At 47.0% G+C, this 24200-nt stretch overlaps 1 protein-coding gene and 1 pseudogene across 2 annotated transcripts; one reads left to right on the top strand and one right to left on the bottom strand.

The window, feature by feature from the left end:
- Positions 1 to 1498: 1498 nt before the first annotated feature.
- LOC110071423 (dynein light chain Tctex-type protein 2B) lies at positions 1499 to 7434 on the top strand. Its single transcript, XM_072996349.2, has 5 exons — positions 1499 to 1764; positions 3724 to 3857; positions 4069 to 4138; positions 5008 to 5071; positions 7166 to 7434. Exons 1-5 carry the CDS (start codon positions 1568 to 1570, stop codon positions 7211 to 7213), a joined length of 513 nt encoding a protein of 170 aa, XP_072852450.1. The 5' UTR covers positions 1499 to 1567; the 3' UTR covers positions 7214 to 7434.
- On the bottom strand, positions 7191 to 22649 carry LOC140706092 (cytoskeleton-associated protein 5 pseudogene; annotated as a pseudogene). The gene has a single exon (XR_013543229.1). The product of XR_013543229.1 is annotated as a cytoskeleton-associated protein 5 pseudogene (transcript).
- Between the last annotated feature and the right edge of the window lie 1551 nt (positions 22650 to 24200).

Below are 24200 nucleotides of genomic sequence, written 5' to 3'. Positions count from 1 at the left end.
GTCCAACTTTCCATATGATACATGCTGCATACATAATGAATACATAAGGAGACAAAATATGTCCTTATCTCACACCTTTGCCTATAGGAAACCAATCTGTCTCTCCATATCCTGTCCTAACAGTACCTTCTCAATACAAGTTACACATGCCTTTCCGATGGAGGTGTTATACATCTGTATTTCCTTTCCCTCAATCAAACAGGGATGTTACGTTCTACAAGAAGGTAATGATGGGGCCGGGATGGTATATTCATCCAAAGTCAGAAAAATCTAGCCAAATGTTACCAGGGATTAAGTTTAGAACCACAAACCTCCCAAAAGCCATTGGCAGCCAGGGGCTGAGCTCACTTTAATAAGCAAACTTGACAGCCTTCTCTTATGAATTTTTGAGACTCTTTTCATTTATACTTTTTCTGCAGTTTGAGTGCATGGCCTGAAGAAGCGAACTTGACGCCTGAAAGCTTGCTGATTTTTTATTATTATTACTTTTGTGGTCGAATACTGTACAGGTATCTCCTCTCCTGCATTTAACCACAGTAGGAGTCCCCATTTCACTGGAGATCAGTTCCAAGCCCTGTTGTGGATGCTGAAAAATGCTGATTATAGCAAACGCTATCTTTAGAAATAAATACTTCTAGGATATGTCTTTTAATATTTTCAGACCGCGGATAAGCGATCCCGCAGATAAGGGGGTCCTTCTGTGGATAAGCGATCCTGCAGATAAGGGGGTCCTTCTGTCGTTTTTAATTCTCATAAGCCTTCTTGTGCCTAAGCACACTCCTTCAGATGAAACGGGAAGGCTAATAAAAAATAAAAACCAGCTAGTCTTCGAGATGCTACATTTCTGTCCCTGGCATTACATTTATTTCTGAATATTATCTCTGAAGGGTAACCACTGGCGAGCCCTCAACCCACCAAAAACCTCCAAAGGCCGCTCTAGCCCCTTGCAGCCGGGGACCTCTATGATCTTGTCAGGGCTCGCCCCGAAGTCCATATCGTACCGGAAGTCAAGCAGACGCATCTCTCGTCGGTCTCTCCCGCTTTGTCTCGATGGTCCCCGACTAGCCTTGGTCACGTGCCAGAGGCGTCTTCCGGTCGGGGCTGCCCTGTGAGAGACAGGGCCGCTGAAACCGGCCAGCCTTTGCCAAGTGCGGCCTTGTCGTGGTGCGTTCAACTACAAGTCCCATCCCAGGGTGATCGGGCTTGTAGTCCATAGCCTCTGGAAGGGGCCCACTCTGGTGTAAACCTTCCGGGTGAGACCCCTGTGGCCCTCCCAAGGTGCCTCAACACCCATCAGTCCCGGCCAGGAGAGGGGGATGATGGAGGATGTAGTCCGCCGCCCCTGAAGCGTCGCTTCTTTCCCATCCTTACCACAAGGCATTCCCCCCCCCCACGGTGTGTGTGTGTGTGGGGGGGGGGGTTGTGTTACAGGTGAACCCGGAAGTGTACAGCCCGGAAGGTCGTTCTAACCCCTTTCGAAGCTCTACGAGCGGAAAGGCAGGCCAGGCAGGAAGCGGGGCGGTCACCATGGCAACGCCGGCGGGCCTCTCGCGGAAGGGGAGCCGGGATGGCCGACGCGTCGCCCGTTCCGGCCTCGGCGGGACCTTCCCCACCCGCCGCCACCACCACCGAGGCGGCCGGAGGAGCCGAGGGAGCCGGAGCCGGAGCGGACGCCAGCTCGAGCCTGATTCGCAGCTCCTCCAAGCCGAGCAGCGGCGTCCTCTCGGCCCGCGCCTACCACCTGCGGCCCGCCTTCCAGCACAAGTCAGTGGGCGCCCTGGGCCCGTCCAGCCCCCGAGGGGGAAGCAGGGGAAGGAGGGGGAGGGGGAGGCGAGGGACGACCCCCCCCTCCCGAGTGGGAGGGCGGGAAAGGGGTGGCCTCCCCCGACCGGCCCACCCACCCACCAGGGAGGGGAAGGGGGTTCGAACTTGCCCTTGCAACGGCAACTCAGCGCCAAAGGGCTGCCCTTCGGGGAGGAACCCCCCCTCCCCCCGAGCCCTCCTCCAGCGCCGCCGAAGGCGAGGAACGCGGAAAAGGAGGAGCGCTACGCCTAGCCTCGTCTCGGGCCCCCTCTCGTGGCCAGCTCTGGTCCAGACACCCTGGACAGGGCTCTGCAAGCATCCTTGTTTCTCTGGGGTTCTTCTCTTTTATATTTTAAGGCAGCCCATCGGTGCCTTCGTGGATGCTGATCCAGTAGATAAGAGGGGGCCCTGCTGCGTGAACATCGGCTCACCCAGCAGCCTGCCCTTTTTTAAGACTCTTGCGAGGGGCTTGGGACTAGTTGCGAGGCATGATGATGAAATGGCTGGATTCCGGTAGTAAGTTGCCAAGGAGAAGCCTGCCTGTCGCATCAGTCCGACTGACTTACATACACCAAATCCCCACTGTTCCAGTGAGTCTACTCTAGGTGTGACTTAATCCTGGATTTCAGCCGATGTCTGGTGAAGCGGCTGCTTTCAAAATGGCACCGTGTTTGATTTCAGAAAGAAAGAAAAATAAAAGCACGCTGGTCTTTGCCTCTTGGAAAAGGCACATGTTTCTTGAAAGACTTAACAAAGTTTATTTGGTGTCATCTTTTATGGGCTGCAGCTCCCTTCATTAGATGGCAAACGCGGTTTGTACGACGAGCGGCCTAAAGGGTGCCACATCTCTTTACATCCTGTGAGACCCGGGAGGCGTCACAGACAGCCATCTATGAGACTTTAAAAAGTCACTTTGGTGGTTTTGCATTGGGTGTAAAACGTTCCGTCCTTATGAATTCCTAATAAAATGGATTTATTAGGAGAGAGAACATTGAATAGATTTCTCTTGCAGTGGGAAATTCAGGGGCAGGGGGGGAGGGAAAGTTCCAATGGACCGGCATCGTGGCAAAGCACGCCCTTAAAACCTAGGAGATGAACGAGGTGCGGCACCTGTTCACGTGCGCTCTGTCTCTACAGACAAACACACCGCACAAAAAAGTCAAGATAAACATGCCCATCATTCACTCAAACGCAAGCCCAGGTCATTGTGGCACACTGGGAAGGAAGGTTTATAAACCACCACCACCCCACTGGCTAGCACACCAGTGCAACGATCCAGACCGGATAAAGTCCCTCCATAGTGGAGTTGCAGAGACGGCTTCACCACCCCCCAGTTTGCTTCCGTGCGTAGGGAGGGGGCAGGTCGTGGAAGCCAGCCGTCCCATTGGAGCCCAACTACTCGGTTGGATTGAGGACCAACTGGTGGGGCAGGGGGTTGCCTGCACGGCCTGAGGTTTCCCATAACTTTTTGAAAAACTCATTTTTTTTCCCGAGAGCCTCAACACATCCTTGCTGGCTTTTATGCGTTTAGTCCTTTTATAGGTGCTTTTCTTGTATTGAACGGAAGATGGCAGCATTCATTTAGAATTCCAACAGTTCCTTTTCCTGGCAGGAAGCAGATCTTGACCTACTTGGTTTTCTTTGCACAAGGAACGTGGTTTTTTGTTGTTGTTGTTTTTTGCGGCTCATCCTTCAACCTAGAAGACCTACCAGCCTGCTGGAGTAGTAAAGTCCTTGGTAGCCCTATAACATGTGTTCCTTGAACATGATAGCAAGTGAGGAACTGGAAGGCCTTCGGGAATTGTCATCGTAGCCTTCCCTGAAGCTCACAAATCAGATACCTCACCCTGCAGTTGTTCGCTGTGCTGTTGAAAGAAAGACTAACATCCAGCGTTCTTGTGCTGTCTTATGCTGTACTAGATTTCGCTCTTCTATGGTGAAAGATTGCATCCATGAGGTATTAAAGGAGATGCTGACCAATGTGCAGTACACACCCGAAGAAATCCCACCGCTTACCAAATTGTTATCCGAGACAATCCGAGACAGACTGAAAGGTAATAAGACATAGCTATAGGAAATGTTTCCCCTTCCTATAAGTGCCATTTCAATTTCTTTCTCTCTCTCTCTCTCTCACTCACTCACACACTCACACACACACCTACTCAGAGGTACCCCATTGATCATCTTTTCCCACCTAGCAAACATTTGGCGTTTGTACAGCTGCAGCAAAATCTGTCAGCATCTAAATTACGTTTCTCTTTTTAGAAAAAGGATTTCACAGATATAAAATTGTGGTACAAGTGGTGATTGGAGAACAGAGAGGCGAGGGCGTTAAGTAAGTTTGACCCTTTTCTTTCCTCCCTTCCCCCTCCCTTTTGTTAAATAGTGTGAGCAACATTTTAATTTTTTTTTTGAACATTTTTATTTATGTATGTATGGAGACTGCGGAACCAAACATTGTTCTGATAGTGCTGTTCTGCTGAGACTTCGTGCTGTCTTCCAAAAACTTAAAATCTCGGTGTTCTTATTTGCATTACATACTTTTTATAGTTAGAATAAATGGAATACATTCAAACCATATTCATAGTCATAGCATATGCATTAAAGCTTCCTTTCTTTTCTCTGCTTTTGTCTGGCATACAGTATATGCTTACAGACCCTCGCTGTTTTTATGCCAGATGCTTAACATTTAATTTACACCCAAGGTCCTTCGCAATTCAGAGTGGGTGGCGGGGTGATCAGTCACTGATCACTTTTCTATTAATGTCACTTGATAGAAAAGCACCATATTTTTATTTATTTGTTTGTCTCATTTGTATATAACCCAACTGGTGACATCCTTGGGCCGTTTAAACCAATGTTAGTAAAAGACAAAAGCAGTCCATAAAAGCACAAATTGTACCATAAAAACAAATCAGGCAAGCTAAACGGCATCAAAATATTACGCCACTAGGATGTTACAAACCACAATGCAATTTAAACAGAAAAAAAAGAATCTATGGCTCAAGGTCTGTTGGTAAAGGAGGCTCCTGGGCTTTCTAAATGGTGCTGAAAGACCTTTTCACAGAAGATGCCACAACGGAGTCGGTCTGTTTCAATGTCAGCCGCCTGTCTCACCTTTTCACGTGGGCTGAGCTGTGAAATGAGATGTGAAAAATGTTTCCCTTCACCTTATGAATGGATGGCCTGTGTTTGTGTCTCCAGCATGGCCGCCCGGTGTTTCTGGGATGCGGACACAGACAACTATGCTCAGGATGTTTTCATGAATGTAAGTGCTTTGTTTTTTAATATATATATGCAGCCTTATACGTTTGTAATATTAATTTTAATTCTTTATTAGTTGATGCAGCACTCTAAGTGTCCCTGATGCTTTTGATGGGAACAGTCAGACTTGAAGCATTCTTTGTTTTTCACTTGAGCCCAAAAAACTATCTGCCAGAGTCAGATTTATTGACTGAATATGGGAGGAGAAAAAAAGGAGTCCTTACATGGGCATGAATCTCTACTTTAGAGAATACAGCAGCCCCCCCCCCCCTTCCATGAGGGAACAGTTTCAAGCCATCCCCCACCACAGATGCTGAAAAACAGGGATTATAGCCAAAGCTATTTTAAAAAGTGAAAGCTATACTCTCTGGCTCCCTCTATTGGGCAGTTTTGGTAACTTCACCTTTAGAAATACATACAGTGGGACTTCGCAAGACGACGACCCTGCTAAACGATGAATCTGCATAACGATGACTATGATCGCTATAGCAATTCGCAAAACAGTCATTCCAATGGGGGATTTTCGCTTGACAACGATTTGGTCCGTGCTTCGCGAACCGTTCGCAAGACGATGATTTCTACAGCTGATCATCAGCTTCGCAAAACAGCTACCCTGTGTTTTCTGGACACATGCTTCACAGGACAGCCATTTTTACACCTGATTGGCGCTCACAAAATGGCTTCCCTATTTATTTATTTTTTAATTTTATTTGTACCCCACCTATCTGGTCTTGCGACCACTCTATGGCCGATCTTTGCTGGACGATGAGGTATTTTCCCTATTGGAACACATTAAACGGGTTTTAATGCATTCCAATGGGGAAACAGATTTCGCATGATGACAATAACCGGATCCTGTATGAGACATAAAGACATAAAAGTTAGAGTGGGATCAAACAGCTGTCAAGTGGAGTCCGGACGCCCTCTTAGAATTAAGGAGTAGAGTCCTCTTTTGTTGTTTCAGTACCAGAAATAAGCCCACTGTTGTTTCACACAAATCCCACGCCTGCTTGCCTTCATTTTAGCAACCAAGTTTCAAGTAGGATCAGAGCACCCAAGGATTTACCCCCTGAGGCAGACCTTTCCTCTGCCCAGTTATTTTACAACAGAGCAGATCGTGAAAGATGGGTTGTTTACAGAGAGGTGCCAAAAAAGGAGTATGAAGAAGGATGACAGGCTTAGGGTCGCTCCTGTGCAAAAAAGATTGCAAGATTTAGAGCTTTCTCAGTTCAGAAAAAAAGGTGACTAAGGGGGGGGCGACCTAATAGAGTCGGGTAAAGTTATCCATCATGTAGGAAAACTGGATAGAAAGAGATTTTTTTTCTCCCTTTCTCATAATATCACAACGTTGAGTCATTTAACATGGCTTCAAACAATGGGAGATTTCAAGAGAGACAAAAGGAATTTCTTCATGTGTAGAAGGGATTGTCCCCAAATGTGGTGTGAAAAATAGTAGCATTAGAGCTTGTATAATCACTCGAAAGCTAAGTCCAGTCTTCAGGAAGAGAAGGAGGACTTTTCTCCAGTGTTATACAGATCCAGGCAGCGAAGGTTGGTGAGTGTATGAGCAGCAGAAAAACTATAGGGAGATTATCAGGGCTGGTGTTTCTTTTGAGGTCCACCGTCCCTAGGTTTTAAAGGTAAACCCAAGCATCACCCATCTCTGGCGCTGGAGATTTCACCAGCTAAAGCTCATAGGATAATAGAGGGCTTTTCTTGTAATACCGTGTTTCCCCAAAAATAAGACAGGGTCTTATATTAATTTTTGCTCCAAAAAAATCATTAGGGCTTATTTTCAAGAGGTGTTTTATTTTACAGTCCTGCCATCTTCTTCTGATTGCTGCACAAGGATGAAGGGTGGGGATTCACTTAACTGGGGCTTATTTTTGGGGTAGGGCTCATATTATGAGCATCCTGAAAAATCCTACTAGGGCTTATTTTCAGGTTAGGGCTTATTTTTGGGGTAACGGGATATCTAGAAACTTGCTCTTTTTTCCTCTCTCTTTTTTTAAACGTAGCACAAATCCTCGCCATGCTACATACCAAATTTGTCATTTTGCTCTTCTCATAGTTTTGTCATTTCTCTCATTTCCTCTAGGACAGCCTCTTCTGTGTGGCGGTGGCCTTTGGCTGTTTCTTCTATTGACACAGATGAAAAAGTCAAAAAAGAAAGTTCATTGTTTAAACAACAGTGGGGAAGCTGGACTAACTGCTCCATTTTAAAGAAATCTACAGATGCTCTCTTTTATATAAATATATATTTTCTACATGAAGGTTCTCAGTTGCTGCTGCCACTGTTTTGTGTACAGATAAAACAGCACAAAGATCCACAGAACTGAATAAACAGTTTCAGGACCTTTTGCTTAATTCAGCTCTATATTTCCTTGCAACTGTGCTTGGTGCAAAACAGCCCTCTGGAAGTGGCCACGAAAGGTCCAGTCCAGTTACCTTCACAATCAGATCAAGGAGGCTGAAAGATAACAGCTCTGATGCTTGGCTACAGTGCTTTAAGAGCCACTGTACAGATTCGTTTGGGCTGCCACTCCGCCTCCCATGCATGTATCGCAGCTGGCATTCTCTTATTCACTTATTTATTTAGCATATTTGCTCAGCCTTTTGCACTTGAAACAAAAGTGCAAGGGCAAACGAAGGCAACAGACAGAGTGAATGGGGCAAAAAAAGGACGTGAGCAAATACAGCCACTAGGGAGTGACTTTATGGGCAGACAAAATTCTCGTGACGGAAGGATGAAAGTCCACTTCAAAGAGTCCATGTTCTGATAAAGCAGACCTTGGTCCGGAAAAAAAAAATGATGCTGTAATAATCATGTCGGTCTTCAAGGGGTTTAACACAAACAAATTAACAGAGCTGCTACCTTTTTGGAAATTGACCAGGAAATGGTTTCCCCCCTAAAAACAAGATAAATTCACCGATGGCTTGTGGACTGAGCTGGAGGGGTGACGCACATCTCTCCTGTTCACCCATTGTGTATGGTGAAACTGGAAAAGTTTGCACGTGGCAGGAATATTATCATGGCCCTAAATTAACTGATACATAGGGATGTGGTGAAACTTTTAAGAGTTAACAGGTACAGGAGGCAATCCATTCATGGTACCTCCCATAGATGAAAAGACTGGCAAAATCCTTAGCCTTATACCAGAAGTCATAGTCCAAGCGACATTTTCCCGTTCTGTATTGCTGCCGGTGGAAGGGATTGTCACTCTTGAATTGGCCTTTTCAGCCACACTAGACGCTGTTCCAAGTCCTCCATACAGAGCACGTTACCATAGTCTCTCGAGACTTAAGGATGCCTAATCTAATTAAATTGCTGAAGATTGAATTCCAACGGCTGGATTTAGTCGTTTTGTTTTCTGCCTACATCTGGAAAGCTAAGCAGAGAAGCTGTTCTTTGGATGTAAGACATTGTGAAGGGTAGGAAAGCGTCCTTTCAAAATATAGCTGACACTTCATCGTTCGTTAAATGCTGTATTAGATGAAATGAGTGCCTGCACTGTCCATGGTGCCTTAAAGTTCATGCATGTTTGTTTGTATGCCTGTGCCCAAGGTGTGGGATGTACAGTATTGGTACCTGTACCCTACCCGAAGATTAAACTTTGAAAAGGAGTGAGCCAGACACTGCCAATGATCCTTTTATCATCTTAAAATAACATCTTTTAAAGGAGGAGGCAGAAGAACCAATTATACCCAAACAGAATTTAAAGAAAGATAGAGCAGGATAAATTGGTACGCAGAACATGCTTGTACCTTGGAGCAGAAAGTGAATAAAATTCCAGAGGGAGGGAGGACTACAGTGGCCAGAATCCACCTGCCATTTGTCCATTTCAGTAGAGATGTTTTCTGCCTACGTATTGTGACCCTGAGGCCTTTTCCCACACAATTTGAACACCTCTAGCACTAACCTCTCCACCACTTTGTGGGCAAACCAGGGCTTCCCCATCACCTCCTTTTCCTGCTTCCTTTTTTGCCCTTGGATTTCCCCCTGCAAAACAAACCAACCCACCCTCCCCAACCAACCGCCAACCATGGCAGATAAGCCACTCAAGCACAGCCGAAAGTCCAAGCGGTGCCTCCTGTACGAGGCGCCTTTCTCTGGAGCCGTCGAGGGGGACCTGTGTCCTCACTGTGCCCCAGCCCCCCTCGGCCCACCAGGTCTCCTAGAATCGGACTTTGGGTACTGGTGGTGTGACCCCAGGGCCGTGTAGCCTGCAGCTAGCTATGGTTCACCCAAGGATGATGAAGAAGAGGAGACGAACCTGCACCCAAGTGACTGGGTGAGTTCAAGCAACATGGACCCTTCTTGACCCCAAGGACCATCTCTGTAATTTTTCCAAGACAAGTCTATTATCTATTAGGGACTTTGTTCTGATCCTCAGTATCAAAAACTGGAGCTGTGTTTAAAAGGAGATGGTCGTACACGTACAGAGTACCTCTGCTAGCCACTGAGCAGAGCCTGGAAATTTTACACTTCTTTTTTTTTCTTTTTTTCTTTGCAATTCCCCAAATTCCTTGGGTAGCCAAGCTGGCTAGAGACTTCTAGGCCCTGCAGTCCAAAAAAAGTAACTTTTTTTCTGAGCTTGACCACTTTGTATCTCTGCAAAGAGCAGCTTGTGAATTACAGGGAAGGCGATATGGCTGGATCTTGGTTTGGGGGATAGTAGTCATTGGATCGCGGAGGGGGGGGAGACCTCTGGGTTTCATTAAAAGCCCCTGATTTCCTCCTTGGTTGGGAACCACTGCCCTATAACCTCTGTGAAGTTGGTTTTTTTAGTTCTTCTATCAAGGCCAGCCCAAATCCTCCCGTTTTTGTTGTTGTTGAACCTGGAAAGAAATGCAGAGCACATAAGTGCTACATTGAACGGTGACGTCTAAAGCACAGAAACACCCTAAGATACCAAGATGGTGCTTCTGAAACAGCCAGCCCCCCATCAGCCAACCCCTGTGATCCAAGAGTCATTGGCTATTTTAGGCCGGTGGTTGGTTTTATTGTTAAGTTTTACACCTCATGAATGATTTGCTGGCCTGAGAAGCAGTTCTTGTGGACGGGATATATGGTTAGATCATGGACTCCCTGCACCAGCGACTTTTTCTTTGGGCTGGCTTGAGCGCAATGGGCGAAATCTCCGCCTCAGCCTAATCTGGTTTCTCTGCAAAGGAGTTGTTCCTTTCTCTCTGTGATGCGATAACTGCCAAGCCGCGCTTGATGTAACTCCTGATAAACAGGGAGCAGTTCTTCAGGAACAGTTCGAAGTCAGCCTGCGGACATTTCTCTTTGTATTCGTACAGCTCTACCAGGCCTGCCCTGGCCGCTTTCTTGGAACGGATCTTCTCAAAAATCTCCGCCAGCGTGTCGTCCGCTTTGTCTTCAGCTGGGGAAGGAGGGGCTTCCTCTGCCTCCACGTCAGCCTGCTCTCCCGGGTCCCCAACAATTTTCCATAAGTAGGCCTCCAGCTCAGACTCGCTCCTGTCTTTTATCAGCGTGAGATGATCCAAGATCTCCGTCCCCTTCAGCTTGCAAAGAACATGCACAAGAGTCTTCATGGCCCGGAAAGGATAACTGCTCTGGTATTTCTTCAGTTTCTCCTGGGGCAGAGCCTTCATGAAGACATGGATATCCAGCAGGACCTGGTCCATATTGACACCATCAATGGTCTCCGGAAGGTGCCCTGCCACTTTCCACAAGCACTTGGCCACCATTTCAGAAAAGGCCACAAGACTAACGCTGGCTGTCATGACTTCTCGGAGGATGAGGAGCAAAGTCTTCAGAATTCGGTTGTGGTCCGATTTCTCCAGCACTTTGGTGATCAAGAAACTGACAGACTGGGCAATTTTTTGTGCTTCTTGAAGCTCTTCTACTGGAGAATCCAGCAAAAGGGTGATGAGGCTACTCAAGAGGTCCTTCAGCACCCCGGCAGAGGCTTCCCGCGCCAGTTCCTCCACCTGGAAGAGGGATATCATGTCACCAACGACACACCTGTAGAGCTGGATTACCTGTTCTCGCCTCATCTCCTCCTCTGCTGTTACATAGAGCCGGTGAATGAACTTCAGCTGCTGGACAGAGGCTATCAGGAACTGGTTGATATGGCCAGACATGGCTTCCACTTTGTCCTCCTGGTTTAGCACCTCTTGGATCTGAAACAGAGCCTCCACGCTGGTGCCGATGTTGCCACTGGCGACTTGGCAAATGACCATGTCGATGTTGAGAGGATTGCCGCCCTTGGTTGGAGATTCACGGGGTGGATGTTGGAGGAAGATGTTGTCCACTGTGGGGTGATTGCAGAAGGGCATGACGTCCGCATTCTCCATCTCAGGCTCGTCTGGGTGGAAAACCCCATCCTCTTCCTCGGAGTCACTGTCAGTTCCATGGCTCTGCTTGGAGCCCTCTGCTGAGCCCACCCTAGCACTAAGATTAAGGAACTGACTCCCCAGTTTTTCTTCCCTGCCCTGCTTGCCTTCGACCTCTTTGATATCTTCCTCTAACAAACTCATGTGTTTGTCTGATATATTCCCAATCATCTTGAAGGCCTCCACTCCGTACACGTTCCGGGCTATGCCAACGACTCTCAAGGCAGCCATGTGAACAGCATTGTTTGAATCTCCCGTCAAGGTGAGGATGGTCTTCAGAACCTTGCTCGGGTTGGGCTGGCACACCTCTGGGCCGTAAGCCTTGAGCAGCCATCCCAGCTCTTTCAGGCAGCCCACCCTTTGGTTGGCGTTCTTGGCCTGGGCTCCCTCCAGGAGGAACACGAAGGTCCTGGAGGGTGGGTACACGACGGTGACCTGCCTCACGATAGCCCGGACCTCTTTGAGGATGGACTCCTTGGTCACCCCCATCTTCAAGAGAAGGTAGGGCAGAAAGGAGGAGGCCTCGATCTCCGTCAGCTGGTACCTCTCCTCAACCAGCAGAGCAAAGAGTTTCCTGAGATACTCCAACGTTTCCATCAGCACCCACGTGTTGGTGTCAAACAAACGCAGGCTGAGCCATTTCAAGACGAGATCCAAGCAGCTGATGACCCCTTCCTTCTCTGCCTCCAAGCGCTTGGTCATCACCGTCAGTGCTCTAATATGGTGCTGGAAATTGGAGTGGAACATCTCCTCCTGCGGCCAGTTAGAGAGGCAGCCGGACATCTGAGCCTTCAGCTGCTCCACGTACTTGCTACTTGGAGTGGGGAAGGTCCATTTCAGCACTCTGAGAAACTTCTCGTCCTTGGCCCTCTGCTCTTTTCCCTTGGGAACAACTATGAAGATTGGGCCCAGCTTGCTCGTGTCTTCCTTCATGCCAAATTTCACCTGAATCTTGACATTCAGAGGCCTCTTAGGTTTGGGCACGGCTCCTTCTGGACTGGCTTTCTTGAGATCCAAGCCCAGCTCACCGGATTCAACTTTCTCGGCCAGAAAGGACGCCGTAGGGGACTCCTGGATGGGAGCCAGGGTGGACTTGAACCAAGAGGTCCCCCTGGAGATGACGGAAAGCGGCTTTGAGAAATCCGAGTTTGCCTTCGTTGGCTGGACAGCTTTCGCTTTCTCCAGCAGAGTGAGCACCTGTTCCCTGGAAGCCGGCTTCAGCTTGCTGGCTGACTCAGACATCGTCTGAGAACCGAGGTGGAGAAGGAAGAAGGGCAGGGCCTCACAGGCCGCCAGGCGTGTTTCTTCATGCCTGTCTTCCAAGGCGGAATAGAGGTGAGGCACGCACCGCAGAAGGTCGGTGGAGATAGAACTGGAGGACGAGGGCAGCTGCTCGGCCAGCCACCCCAGAAGCCCTTGCCTTTGGCTGCCGTTCTCCTTCTTCAGATTTGCCAGGAGCTCTTCCCCATCCAACCATTCCTTCACGCCTGTCTGCTCGGCCCAGGCTTCCACCGTAGCGAGGGCCGCTGCTCTCAAGCTCCCCGTGCTGTCTCTTAGGATGGCGATGATGGACAATCCCAGAGTCTTGACGTGGGGCCTGAGGCCAGGGCCCATGACCCTCGCCAGCTGTTGCAGGACAGCCAGGGTCAGTTTCACGATAGCTCTGTTGGAGTCGTGCAAGCAGGAGTTCAAAGCGACAGGGAGATCCCCGAGGGTGGGCTGGATGGCATGGACCTCCCTCAGCATCCTCAACACCTCCTCCAGCCCTTCCCTCTGGACTTTCCAGTTGGCATCCTGCATCTTTGAGATCAGCTCGGCCGAGATCTTCTTGCTGATATCTACAGCATCATTCCGCCTGCAGGGCTGGGGGTCGGGGCTGTCCAGATGTTGGAGACAGGAGGCTGGCAGGACGGCTGCGGCTGCCCGCTCACATGACTCTTCTGAAAGTTCCTCCTCCGGTGCATCCTGAAGCTCTAGCATCTTGGCTGACCTTGAGTTGTAGAACTGGAGCTAGCCGTGGGGAGTATGGTGGCTTGGCACTCGCTCGGCTGGTGGCTCTCAGCTCAGAGCAAATTACATTCTGGCAACACGCACTCAAGGGCTCGGTGGAATCCTTGGGGATGTTCCTGGCTGCCCTTCCCCCCTTCCCCGGAAAGGGGCTGATGGTCTCCAGCCTTTGGGACAGGGGGCCTTCTCAAGAAGCCTGCTGCTCCAACTAATGAGGAAGGGACTCCTGCCCTGAAGACCAGCAGCTGTCATTGTGATGACACCGGTGCTGCTGCAAGAATGAGGTAGCAAAGGCCAAGGCAGTCAAGAACCTATCACATTGAACAATACATTAGTCTTAATTTTTTGAGCTGGTTGGACAGCTCTGAGGTTTAGACCAGTGGTTATTAACCTTTCTTTTACCATGGTTGTTGTTGTTTAGTCATTAAGTCATGTCCGACTCTTCATGGACCAGAGCACGCCCGGCCCTCCTGTCTTCCACAGCTACCCAGAGTTGGGTCAAATTCACGTTGGTCACTTCGATGACCCTGTCCAGCCATCTCATCCTCTGTCGTCCCCTTCTCCTCTTGCTTTCACACTTTCCCAACATCAGGGTCTTTTCCAGGGAGTCTTCTCTTCTCATGAGGTGGCCAAAGTACTGGAGCCTCAGCTTCAGGATCTGTCCTTCCAGGGAGCACTCAGGGTTGATTTCCTTCAGAATGGATAGGTTTGTTCTCCTTGCAGTCCAGGGGACTCCCAAGAGTCTCCTCCAGCAACACAATTCAAAAGCATCATTTTTTTTTTTTTTTTGGCAATTAGCCTTCTTTATGGTCCATCTCTCGCTTCCATTTTACCACGGACTCCCCTCTAAATACTAAATACCACCAAGACTTAACTCGAGATTAAAAACCCTGAAGTGCACCAAACATTTATTTAAAGTTTCTCATGAAAGTTCTTCAGACTTGGATAGAAGGGAGAAAGAAGTCAAACCTGTTAATGCACACACTTCTACTCTACGCTGGCTGACTCTGACTCTCTCTTCCTGTGGCTTCTGAGTGCCTGCTCAGTAGTAAGAAATGTCAGGTGCTTTCTCTCATCCACTCAGCATCATTCACTTGCATATTCTAACCGATTTTGACTTTTCTTTGTTTTGAATGGAGGCAGTGGGTTACAAAAGCCAAGTTTTACACAAAGCAAAATTAAGGAAATTAAGGAAACAAGGAAATTAAGATTTTGTTTTACCTTTCCTTTCCTTTCCTTTCCTTCCTTCCTTCCTTTTATCCAGCATCACCTCCTTCCTTCCTTCCTTCCCTCCTTCCTTCCTTCCTATTTGAACTGCAAAAGATCTTCAAGCCTTCATGGACTCCCTGTAAGGACATCACAAGGGGATATGCAGACAAGCGGTTAAGAACCTAGGGTTTAGGTCTCTGGCTGTAGAGCCAGGTGTTGGGAGTTCAATTCTCCACTGTGTGTCCTGGGAGAAAAGCCAACCTCTGTGGGCTTGGGCCGACTGCACAGTCCCGGGGCACTCCTGGAAGAAGGAAATGGGAAACCATTTCTGAGTACGTACTCGTGGCACAGTGGTTAAACTGTAGTACTGCAAGCAAAACTCTTCTCGTGGTCAGTGTTTGATACCAACCAGCCAGCTCGAGGTTGATTCAGCTTTCCATCCTTCTGAGGTCGTTAAAAGGAGTACACAGCTCACTGGGGAGAGAGGCAATGTGTAGCCTGTATAACTAATTAAAAATTTGTAAACCACTCAGAGAGTGATTTAAGCATTATGGGATGGGATATAAGCAGCAAAAGAGGACCCAAGGTTCCAAGTCCTCCATACAGAGCACGTCACCATAGTCTTTCGAGACTGAAGGATGCCTACCCCAAAATAAGCAGCACACTTTGCTTTTTTAAAAACTCTCTACCTAGAAAACTCTGAAAAGAGCCACCATCAGTCAGAACTGACTTGACAGGACACAAGTCATTATTCATAATATATTGATGCTTTTTTTTAAAAAAAAATTGTTTGGCACCATTCAGTGGCTGAACATGCGATTTCTAAGCAAAAAGCCCCAGTTCAGCTTGCCAGCCGCTCTTTTAAAAGGATCACGAGGTGCACAGCCCTATCGAAGACAACCCACCACTTTGAGACCTTGAGAATTGGTTGATCTAAGAACCTAAGAAAGGGCCCTGATTCTGGCTCAGATTAAAGCATGTGTGTAAGTCCTTCCCACAGCTATAGCTCCTGGCCATGTTTCCAGTTTTCTCTCCCTAACAGTCTCTTCCCTCTAAAGCAGTGGTTCCTAACCTTGAGTCCTCAGATGTTCTTGGACGAAAACCCCTAGAAGCTTTCACCACTAACCGTGCTGGCAAGAGAGTCTGGGAGTTGTAGTACAAGAACTTCCGGGTTACCCAAGATTGGGAAGCACTGCTCTAAATCCTTAGCTCCTTCCCTTCCCCACCCAGCCTTCCAGACTTCACAATAATAATTAAAGAAGTAGTTCACCATTCCCTTCTTGTTCATAGAATCATGAAGTTGGAAGGGACCTCAAAGGCCATCGAGTCCAACCCCCTGCTCAAGGCAGGAATCTAAGTCAAACCAAATCTGACGAACAGTTGCCCAATTTTCTCTTGAAGGCCTCCAGCTCTGGAGCACTCAGCACCTCTTGGGGTCATGGGTTCCGTTGTTGTACTGCTCTAACAGTTAGGAGTTTCTTCCTGATCTTCAACCGAAATCTGGCTTCCTTGAACATGAGCCCTTTGTTGCATTTCCTGCACTCTGTGATGACTGAAAACAGGTCCTGCCCTTCCTCTGTAGGACAGCCTTTGTTCCTTGTGGGAAGATATTGGGCTGGAGAGGCATTTGATCTGAGCCAAAATCAGGGCAATTCTTAGGTCCTTAGGATTCTTGAGATCAGCCAGCTCTCGAGGTCTCAAAGTAGTTGGTTGTCGAGGCAGAGAACACTCAGAAGTGGTTTACCTGTTCCGTTCTTCTGGGAGGGATCCCTGAGTCTACCGCGCAGCTGGCCCAAGGCCACCCAGCCTGGCTATTTCTCCCAGGAGGCACAGCAAGGGAATCAAACTCCCAACCTCTGGCTTCGCAGCCAGAGATCTAAATCCTTCAGCTATCCAGCCAGCTCTTCCCAACTTAATCCACACATTTTATCTAGATCTTCTCTCCCATCAGAAACACTGGCTATTTCTCATGCCCTCCGGCTGTCACTCAGCCTCCGTAATCCCTCGCCTCTCTTCTTCCGACATACAAAAATCCTGGCTGGAACAAAGGCATTCTGGGAACTTTAGCGTTTCGGACAACCTCAGCTGTAAAAGGAAGCGCTCTTCTGTGTCACGCTGACCTGCCGGTTGAGGGATTTGCAGGCTTGTAATCCAAAAAGAGTAATTTCTCATTTCTTCTCTAGGATGTGATCAATCCAGATTTCGAGCTGCGCTGGGTGGAATTCTTCTCCCCCTAATCTGGGACTCTTGGCAGGTTTCCTGAACGATAAGGGGAAGGTTTTTGTCCCAGTAAACCCCCAGCTCCTTTCTCATGGCTCTTTGCTATCCCAGTTCCGCCCTCTAAATCTCCGAGAGCGTTTGGCTCTCTCAAAATAAATAACAATAAACCCGCTCTGTGTGCTGGTGATTAAAATACAAAGCAAACCATAAACAAGAATGGGGGCTTATGATTCATCCTTGCTTCTGCCGTTGACGCTCAAGTGCATTTCCTAGAATAAATAATTTGGGGAAAATGCAATGGTTTCCTTAGAAAAGGTTGTTGAGCTCTGAATCCGGGATGATACAATAACACATTGATCTGGAGGAAAAGCTTAGAGGACATGCACAGTCAAGTAACCTGGTCCCGAGTCGTTGGGGCTCACATACGCATAGCTTGGAGAAGTTATTTTGGTGGACACTACAGCTACCATAATCCCCAAGCAGCATAGCCACCAGCTACCCTGCCTGGAGGTTTTCTCAGGGCCGCGACTCACAAAATTACTCATCCCAGCTCCTTTTATATTTGAGGAAGAAATCCTGCTCGCCTGCCCTGCGCTGACCAATGCCAAATGGTTGAAGACCAGAATCCTATTGTGTGTTTGTGTTGCTAGAAATGCAACAACATGAATCCTAGTGTTGAGTTGCTCTTTGCCCATGAGTCGCCATTTCTACTCCTTATTAACCTGCCAGTTGCCTACGTTGGCATGTGAAAAGGAATACGGGTGGCACCTCAAGGGACTGGCATCCATTTGCTCCTTGACTTTTCACCCATCCTCTTTTGCCCTTATGAATAACCAACAGGATTCTGATCAATAAACTAACTTTCAAAATGCTTTGTAAAACTTCAAAACTGATTTAACCACTTTTATTTGAAAAAATCACTGGATGGATTGGACACCAGGGCATGACTGAATGCTCAGGTGTACAGCCAGGTTTTAAGATGAGAAGAAAATAAGGCCACCAATGGATGAGCAAAATATGCTCACTAACATCCCTTCAGTCTGCATCAGTACTTCCTCACCTTGGGTCCTCAGATGTTCTTGGACTACAACTCCCAGAAATCCTGGCCAGCACAGGTAGTGGCAAAGGCTTCTGGGAGTTTTGGTCCAAGAACATCTGGGCATCCAAAGCTGGTCTAGATCCTACAGCATATTGATAGCCTGTTTGCACAACTCTTTGAGCAAATATGTAACATGTTCACAGAAGGTTCAAGAATCTCAAGAAGAACCTACAGAAAAGGGGAGGCATGGAGCGTCGCCTATATTTTCTTGACTACCATAACTAACAGGCCAAGTCCACCCATACAGATTCAACTGATTCCTTCCAGATTTTGCCTGCTGTCTTCGAATCTTCCAAGCAGTGGATTTGACATCTTCAGGTCCCTTTCTTGGGTGGGAAGTGCTCAGTCTTTGGGGAATCAAAAGAGAATGCTATTTACTGTCCTGTGTTCAAAAAGGTTCACATGCATTTATTGCCATGAATGTTTAGAACACCCCTGCAATGTAGAACATTCTTACAGAAGGTAGAAGCAATGAAATTGGAACAAATCATGGAGGCATTTACAGGGGGTTGAACCAGATTACTCTTGGGATTCATTCCGACTCTACAGATTGATGATTTTATGTTGCTATTGCAAAAGGCAAATTTGTAGAGTTGGGTGTGAATTTCACTGAGTCTGAAAGTAAATATTTTCAAATAATGAAACTGAAAAAGCCACCAATCCAAGAAGACTGGTGTCCTTAACCCATGAAAGTCCAACTGGAGATCCTTCCATATTCAGTCTTCTTTGTGGAGCCAAACTGGAGACGCCACCCCCTCCATTACTGTTGTGGGAAGCCTGAGGGCTCAGCACCATAAAAGCTGCCCCTATCGAAGCCATCACTAGAAAGAGGTAGAAGAATGTCACACCTTTATTGGACCACTGAAAAGCAAACCATAAATGCACGTTTTTGTGGAATAAAAATCCACTTCTTCAGCTATACACCAGTGCAGGAAAAAAAATATAAATGGACGTCGTAAAAATTTGTGGCAGAAGTTGCCAGGTACAATCTTTTAAAGGTGTGTTTAAAACGGGTTATAGACAGGCTGTCGTGGCGTGGTCGGAAGTTTCCACTCAGTATTCAGATGGGGCAGCCCATCGCTCTAGCTTTCTTTCGAAAAGGAATTCCTTATCTGTGGGTTGTGTGAGAGAGTCACACAGGGCTGGCGCTGGCCTCACCCCCTCAAACTTCCAAATTGGGTTACTTAGTTTTGTGATTGGTCTGCAGGCCATGAACTCGGCCTTAGACACATCTCATCTTGAACACTCATGCAGATTCAGCTCTGGGCTATCCATCCGTCCATCCATCCGTCCGTCCGTCCGTCCGTCCGTCCGTCCGTCCGTCCGTCCGTCCGTCCGTCCGTCCGTCCGTCATCTATCTATCTATCTATCTATCTATCTATCTATCTATCTATCTATCTATCTATCTATCTATCTATCTATCTATCTATCTATCTATCTATCTATCTATCTATCTATCTATCTATCTATCTATCTATCTATCTAAACTTACATACCGCCCCCTAGTGCCATGCTACCAAATTTCAATGGCTATGAAAGGGCTGGTCTACATTTGTTGTTGTTTAGTCCTATCCAACTCTTCGTGACCCCCTGGACCAGAGCACGCCAGGCCCTCATGTCTTCCACTGCCTCCTGGACTGGGGTCAAATTCATGTTGGTCGCTTCGGTGACCCTGTCCAACCATCTCATCCCCTGTCGTCCCCTTCCCCTCTTGCCTTCACACTTTCCCAACATTAAGGTCTTTTCCAGGGAGCCTTCTCTTCTCATGAGATGACCAGAGGATTGGAGCCTCAGCTTCAGGATCTGTCTTTCCCGTGAGCACTCAGGGTTGATTTCCTTCAGAATGTATAGGTTTGTTCTCTTTGTGGTCCAGGGGACTCTCAGGAGTCTCCTCCAGCACCACAATTCAAAGGCATCAGTTCTTCGGCGGTCAGCCTTCTTTATGGTCCAGCTCTCACTTCCATACATCACTACTGGAAAAACCATAGCTTTGACTATGCGGACCTTTGTCGGCAGGATGGTGCACATGTGTCTGAAAATCTCTGATGTATTCAGAGGCACATATTTTATTGTTTAAAGGATGGTCCATAAGTGTAGTCATTTATCCTATTTCGTATGCTTGCTACAAGGAACAGAGGTATTTCCCCCCCTGCAAAATCGGTTGTGTGGTTTAGCCGTGATGAACCATCCCACGTTTCTGACATCCCTGTGTTTTGACCCTTTCTAAGCTGATTTGGTGTTTCTGTCCTACAAGCAAGCAAACCAAAGTAGCTCAACTTAGCTTCTGTTTACCAAAAAGAACTGTCTCCAGTATTAAACAAAAACGACATGTGTACTCTATGGCGGGATTGAGGAATGGGAGCGTAAGCCTGCAATGAATAAGATTATACCTTAGGAAAGAATTGAAGAGCGAAAGCATTCAGTTGGAAAAATGTAGACAGCTCCTTCAGCTTGATTAGCTTGTTTATATGGCTGAGGAGCTCAATTTATTTATAAATAATTTCCAGCGGGTGACAAAATTATATTTTGCCTGCATCTGTCTTTCTCAACTTTAAAGGTGATTGCTTTTTAATTTTTTTCTTCCTTGAACAAAAAATATTTCCAGAACAAACTGTCAACTGGTTTATAGAAACGTACTTGTGTAGAGATTGCTACTTCATCCCTGCAATGGAAATGAATACCGTTTTCCCCCTCATATAGCCCTATTTATAAGAAGGATATTGTGCCATTCAACCTCATTTTAGTGAGAATAAATACCTCCGGTCTATTTCTATTGCTGTCAAATTTTCTAAAATGAAATTTGAAATGATTGTGTGCTCCAAAAACAGCTTGGGAGTAACCTGTTACAAAAAACAGTTACTTGTAATTAGTTCCTTTTCCTTTTCCAGTAATAAAAGTCAAACTCCTATGGTTGCAAGTTTCCAAGTAATAACTTCATTTTAACTTTTAGCATCTTTTATGGTTATTCACAAGTGGCCTCACTGAACAGTGACAGAGGAATGTTTCCTGCTTCAAGCATGGAGAAATTCTGCTATCTGTAATGGGACAGTGATTAACTGGATAGGAGGAATGTGGGTTTTAAAATACAGGCCAGGGTTCATAGCATTCTGCTCTTTTCAAAAATCGACTGAAAGAAACTATTTAATTAGTTTTTAAAATGAGGACGCTTTGCTTTTAAATTAAAATAGTGTCTGTGGCTACTCCTTGATGGACTGGAATTAAACCTGTAACTAGTTACTTTCTAAAAGTAACTTTTCCCCCTCATATAACCAATTGATTTATATAGCCCTATTTATAAAAAGGATATTGCACCATCCAACCTTATTTTAGTGAGAATAAATACCTCTGGTCTATTTCTATTGCTGCTGTCAAATTTTCTAAAATAAAATTTGAAATGATTGTGTGCTCCAAAAACAGCTTGGAAGTAACCTGTTACAAATAACTTGTTACTTGTAATTAGTTCCTTTTCCAGTAATAAAAGTGTAACTCCTATGATTGCTTTCTAAAAGTAACTTACCAAGTGCTCGTGTTAAATGCCTAATCAAATATGATGAAATCTATATGGTGTTCACAAGATCCAATGACTATTCCCTGGATCTGTTTCAGTGATAGCGTGCAGCAACTTGGAGACTATACAATTCAGGCTAAAAAAATGGAGTGGATCAGGCTGAAAGCCAGAGCAAAATTAGAGCACAGCTCTGATAGCAAACTACATGTCTGAACATCCAAAGACCAGTCTAGCTGAGGGCAGGGAGGGTGAGCCATCATCTGATTCATCAGCTACAGCAGCTTTGAACTCAAAGGTGGTGTGGAACATTTGCCATCTGTACTGGTGTTTGAATTGTGGTGCTGGAGGAGACTCTTGAGAGTCCCCTGGACTGCAAGGAGAACAAACCTATCCATTCTGAAGGAAATTAACCCTGAGTGCTCACTGGAAGGACAGATCCTGAAGCTGAGGCTCCAATATTTTGGCCATCTCATGAGAAGAGAAGACTCCCTGGAAAAGACCCTGATGTTGGGAAAGAGAGAAGGCAAGAGGAGAAGGGGACGACAGAGGATGAGATGGCTGGACAGGGTCATCAAAGCAACCAGAATGAAATTGACCCAACTCCGGGAGACAGTGGAAGACAGGAGGGCCTGGCGTGCTCTGGTCCATGGGGTCACGAAGACTCGGACAGTTTAGACTAAACAACTAAACAACAAACTGGTGGAAGAGGCATGGCCATTCGGATTAACTGGTCATTCTTCAAGACGGAATCCTAGAATCACGGAGCTGGAAGGGGCCTCTAAGGCCATCAATCCATGCCTCTGCTCAATGCAGGAGTCTAAATCCAAGCAGATCGGACAGAGGGTGGTCCCATTTTCTTTTGAATGCCTCTTGAACTGGAACACTCACCACCTCCCAAGGTCACGGGTTCTGTCATCGTACTGTTCTAACAGTTAAGAACTTTGTTTGCCATGATATTCAGCCTAACTGTCTTCCTGCTGCTTGAACCCATGATTATCAATAAAGTCCCAAAGAATTTCAAAGGTATGATCAATAAGGTCTCGATGAATGAATGTCTTGCTGTTTTTCCTTCCACCCGCTTGACTGCTGTTGGGGGCGGCCTGTCTCTCAAAGCCGGAAGTGGGAAGCAAACCCCTCCTGCCCCCACATTGTGCAAGGCCATAGTCTCTGCTGGATGACCACACACACTACCTGGAGAAATACATAATAATTACAACAACAACAACAACAACAACAACAACAACAACAACAACAACAACAACAACAACAACAACAACAACAACAACAACAACAACAACAACAACAACAACAACAATAACCAGTAGGACCTCCGGTCTTTCAGGTGCAACTGACAGATTCAATTTAATCACTGGAGCTTAATGGAGCAGCATGGAAGAAGACATCAAGTCCAGGTCTTCTTCTGGTGGTGCACCTCTGCCATTCCACTCCTTGAGCCATCTGCCTCCATTTGGCTAATGACAGGGCCGGACCTGCAACTTCAGAAGACCCGCCGTCCAAGGATCGAATCCACGCAACGGAGTGAGCTCCCGTTGCTTGTCCCAGCTCCTGACAACCTAGCAGTTCGAAAGCATATAAATGCATGTAGATAAATGGGTACCACATCAGTGGGAAGGTCACGGCGTTCCATGTCTAGTCACGCTGGCCACGTGACCACAGAAATGGTCTATGGACAAACGCTGGCTCTACAGCTTGGAGGCAGGGATGAACACCGCACCCTAGAGTCAGACAGGACTGGACTCAATGTCAAGGGGAACCTTTACCTTTACCTAGGGCCGGACCTGACTGCTGGTGATGTTTGAAGTAGCTCCAGGCCTTCCAACTACTCGCTGGTGCCATGCACACATCTACGTGCATGTTGCCAAAAACCTGATGTCCGTGTAAGTACAGACATGCGCTTACGTCCCTAGGAGGTTGTGTGGGATAAGCATATCTGCTTTATAAGCCCCGTGCTCCCTCTTCTGATCATCTCTGGATATCCGGGAGGGGTGGGGGCGGGTTCCAAGCAGAGCAAGCTTTCCCACATCAGTTGTCGCTTAAGTTCCTTTTAACCAGACCTGCCACTCTCTGAGTGCTGTAGGCAACTAGAATGACGCGGATGAGAAATGATTGAGTTTGGAAGGGTTGGAGTGTTGGCATTTTGGTACTGGATGACAATTGGCGAAGTCCACCTCCATCATCTGTGGAGAAACTGTTCATGACCGTAAGGAGCGCAAGTCCATTAAGGCTCGAGCTTAGCTATTCCAGATCTCGGCGGACCCCTTCCTTAGAAAATGAGACCGCTGAGCTTCCACCGCTCACTGCTCCGAGTAGACGAGGCAAGGAACAAGAGACTCTGTTTTAAAAATGATGAAGTAAGTCTCCCAAGGAAGTGCAAACACTGAATTCAGTTAATGTTCTTCCATCCCTCCTGAACTGTACTAGATTTTAAGGGGGGGATAAATGGAGTCCTTGCCTCCACCCACACATCTAAGATTTACAAAGCGAAGGGACATATCCAGAACAATTTAGGAATCACATTGTAACAGATCAGGAACATTGAGCGTGTGTCTCTTGGTTAAGAACATGAGATGGGCTTTGCAGAATGAGTCCAATTAAGACAAATCAAGCCCCACATTCATTAGTCCTAGTAATTGGCAAGCACTTTAGAAATCGGCACTTTAGTCTCTTGGTGGTCCACAACTTGCCCATCCCTTACACTTGGGCTGT

This window comes from Pogona vitticeps, chromosome 3, assembly GCF_051106095.1.
Source record: "Pogona vitticeps strain Pit_001003342236 chromosome 3, PviZW2.1, whole genome shotgun sequence".
NCBI classification, from domain to species: Eukaryota; Metazoa; Chordata; class Lepidosauria; order Squamata; family Agamidae; genus Pogona; species Pogona vitticeps.
Note: the sequence above shows the minus strand (reverse complement) of the source record. Positions and strands in the feature narration are given on the sequence as shown.

Bases quoted from the DNA above. Each gene is read 5' to 3' on its own strand.
- LOC110071423 (XM_072996349.2), top strand. From the start codon at position 1,568: ATGGCCGACGCGTCGCCCGTTCCGGCCTCGGCGGGACCTTCCCCACCC. The intron at 3,858-4,068 runs GTAATAAGACAT...TTCTCTTTTTAG, and splicing joins AATCCGAGACAGACTGAAAG to AAAAAGGATTTCACAGATAT. The intron at 4,139-5,007 runs GTAAGTTTGACC...TTGTGTCTCCAG, and splicing joins CAGAGAGGCGAGGGCGTTAA to CATGGCCGCCCGGTGTTTCT.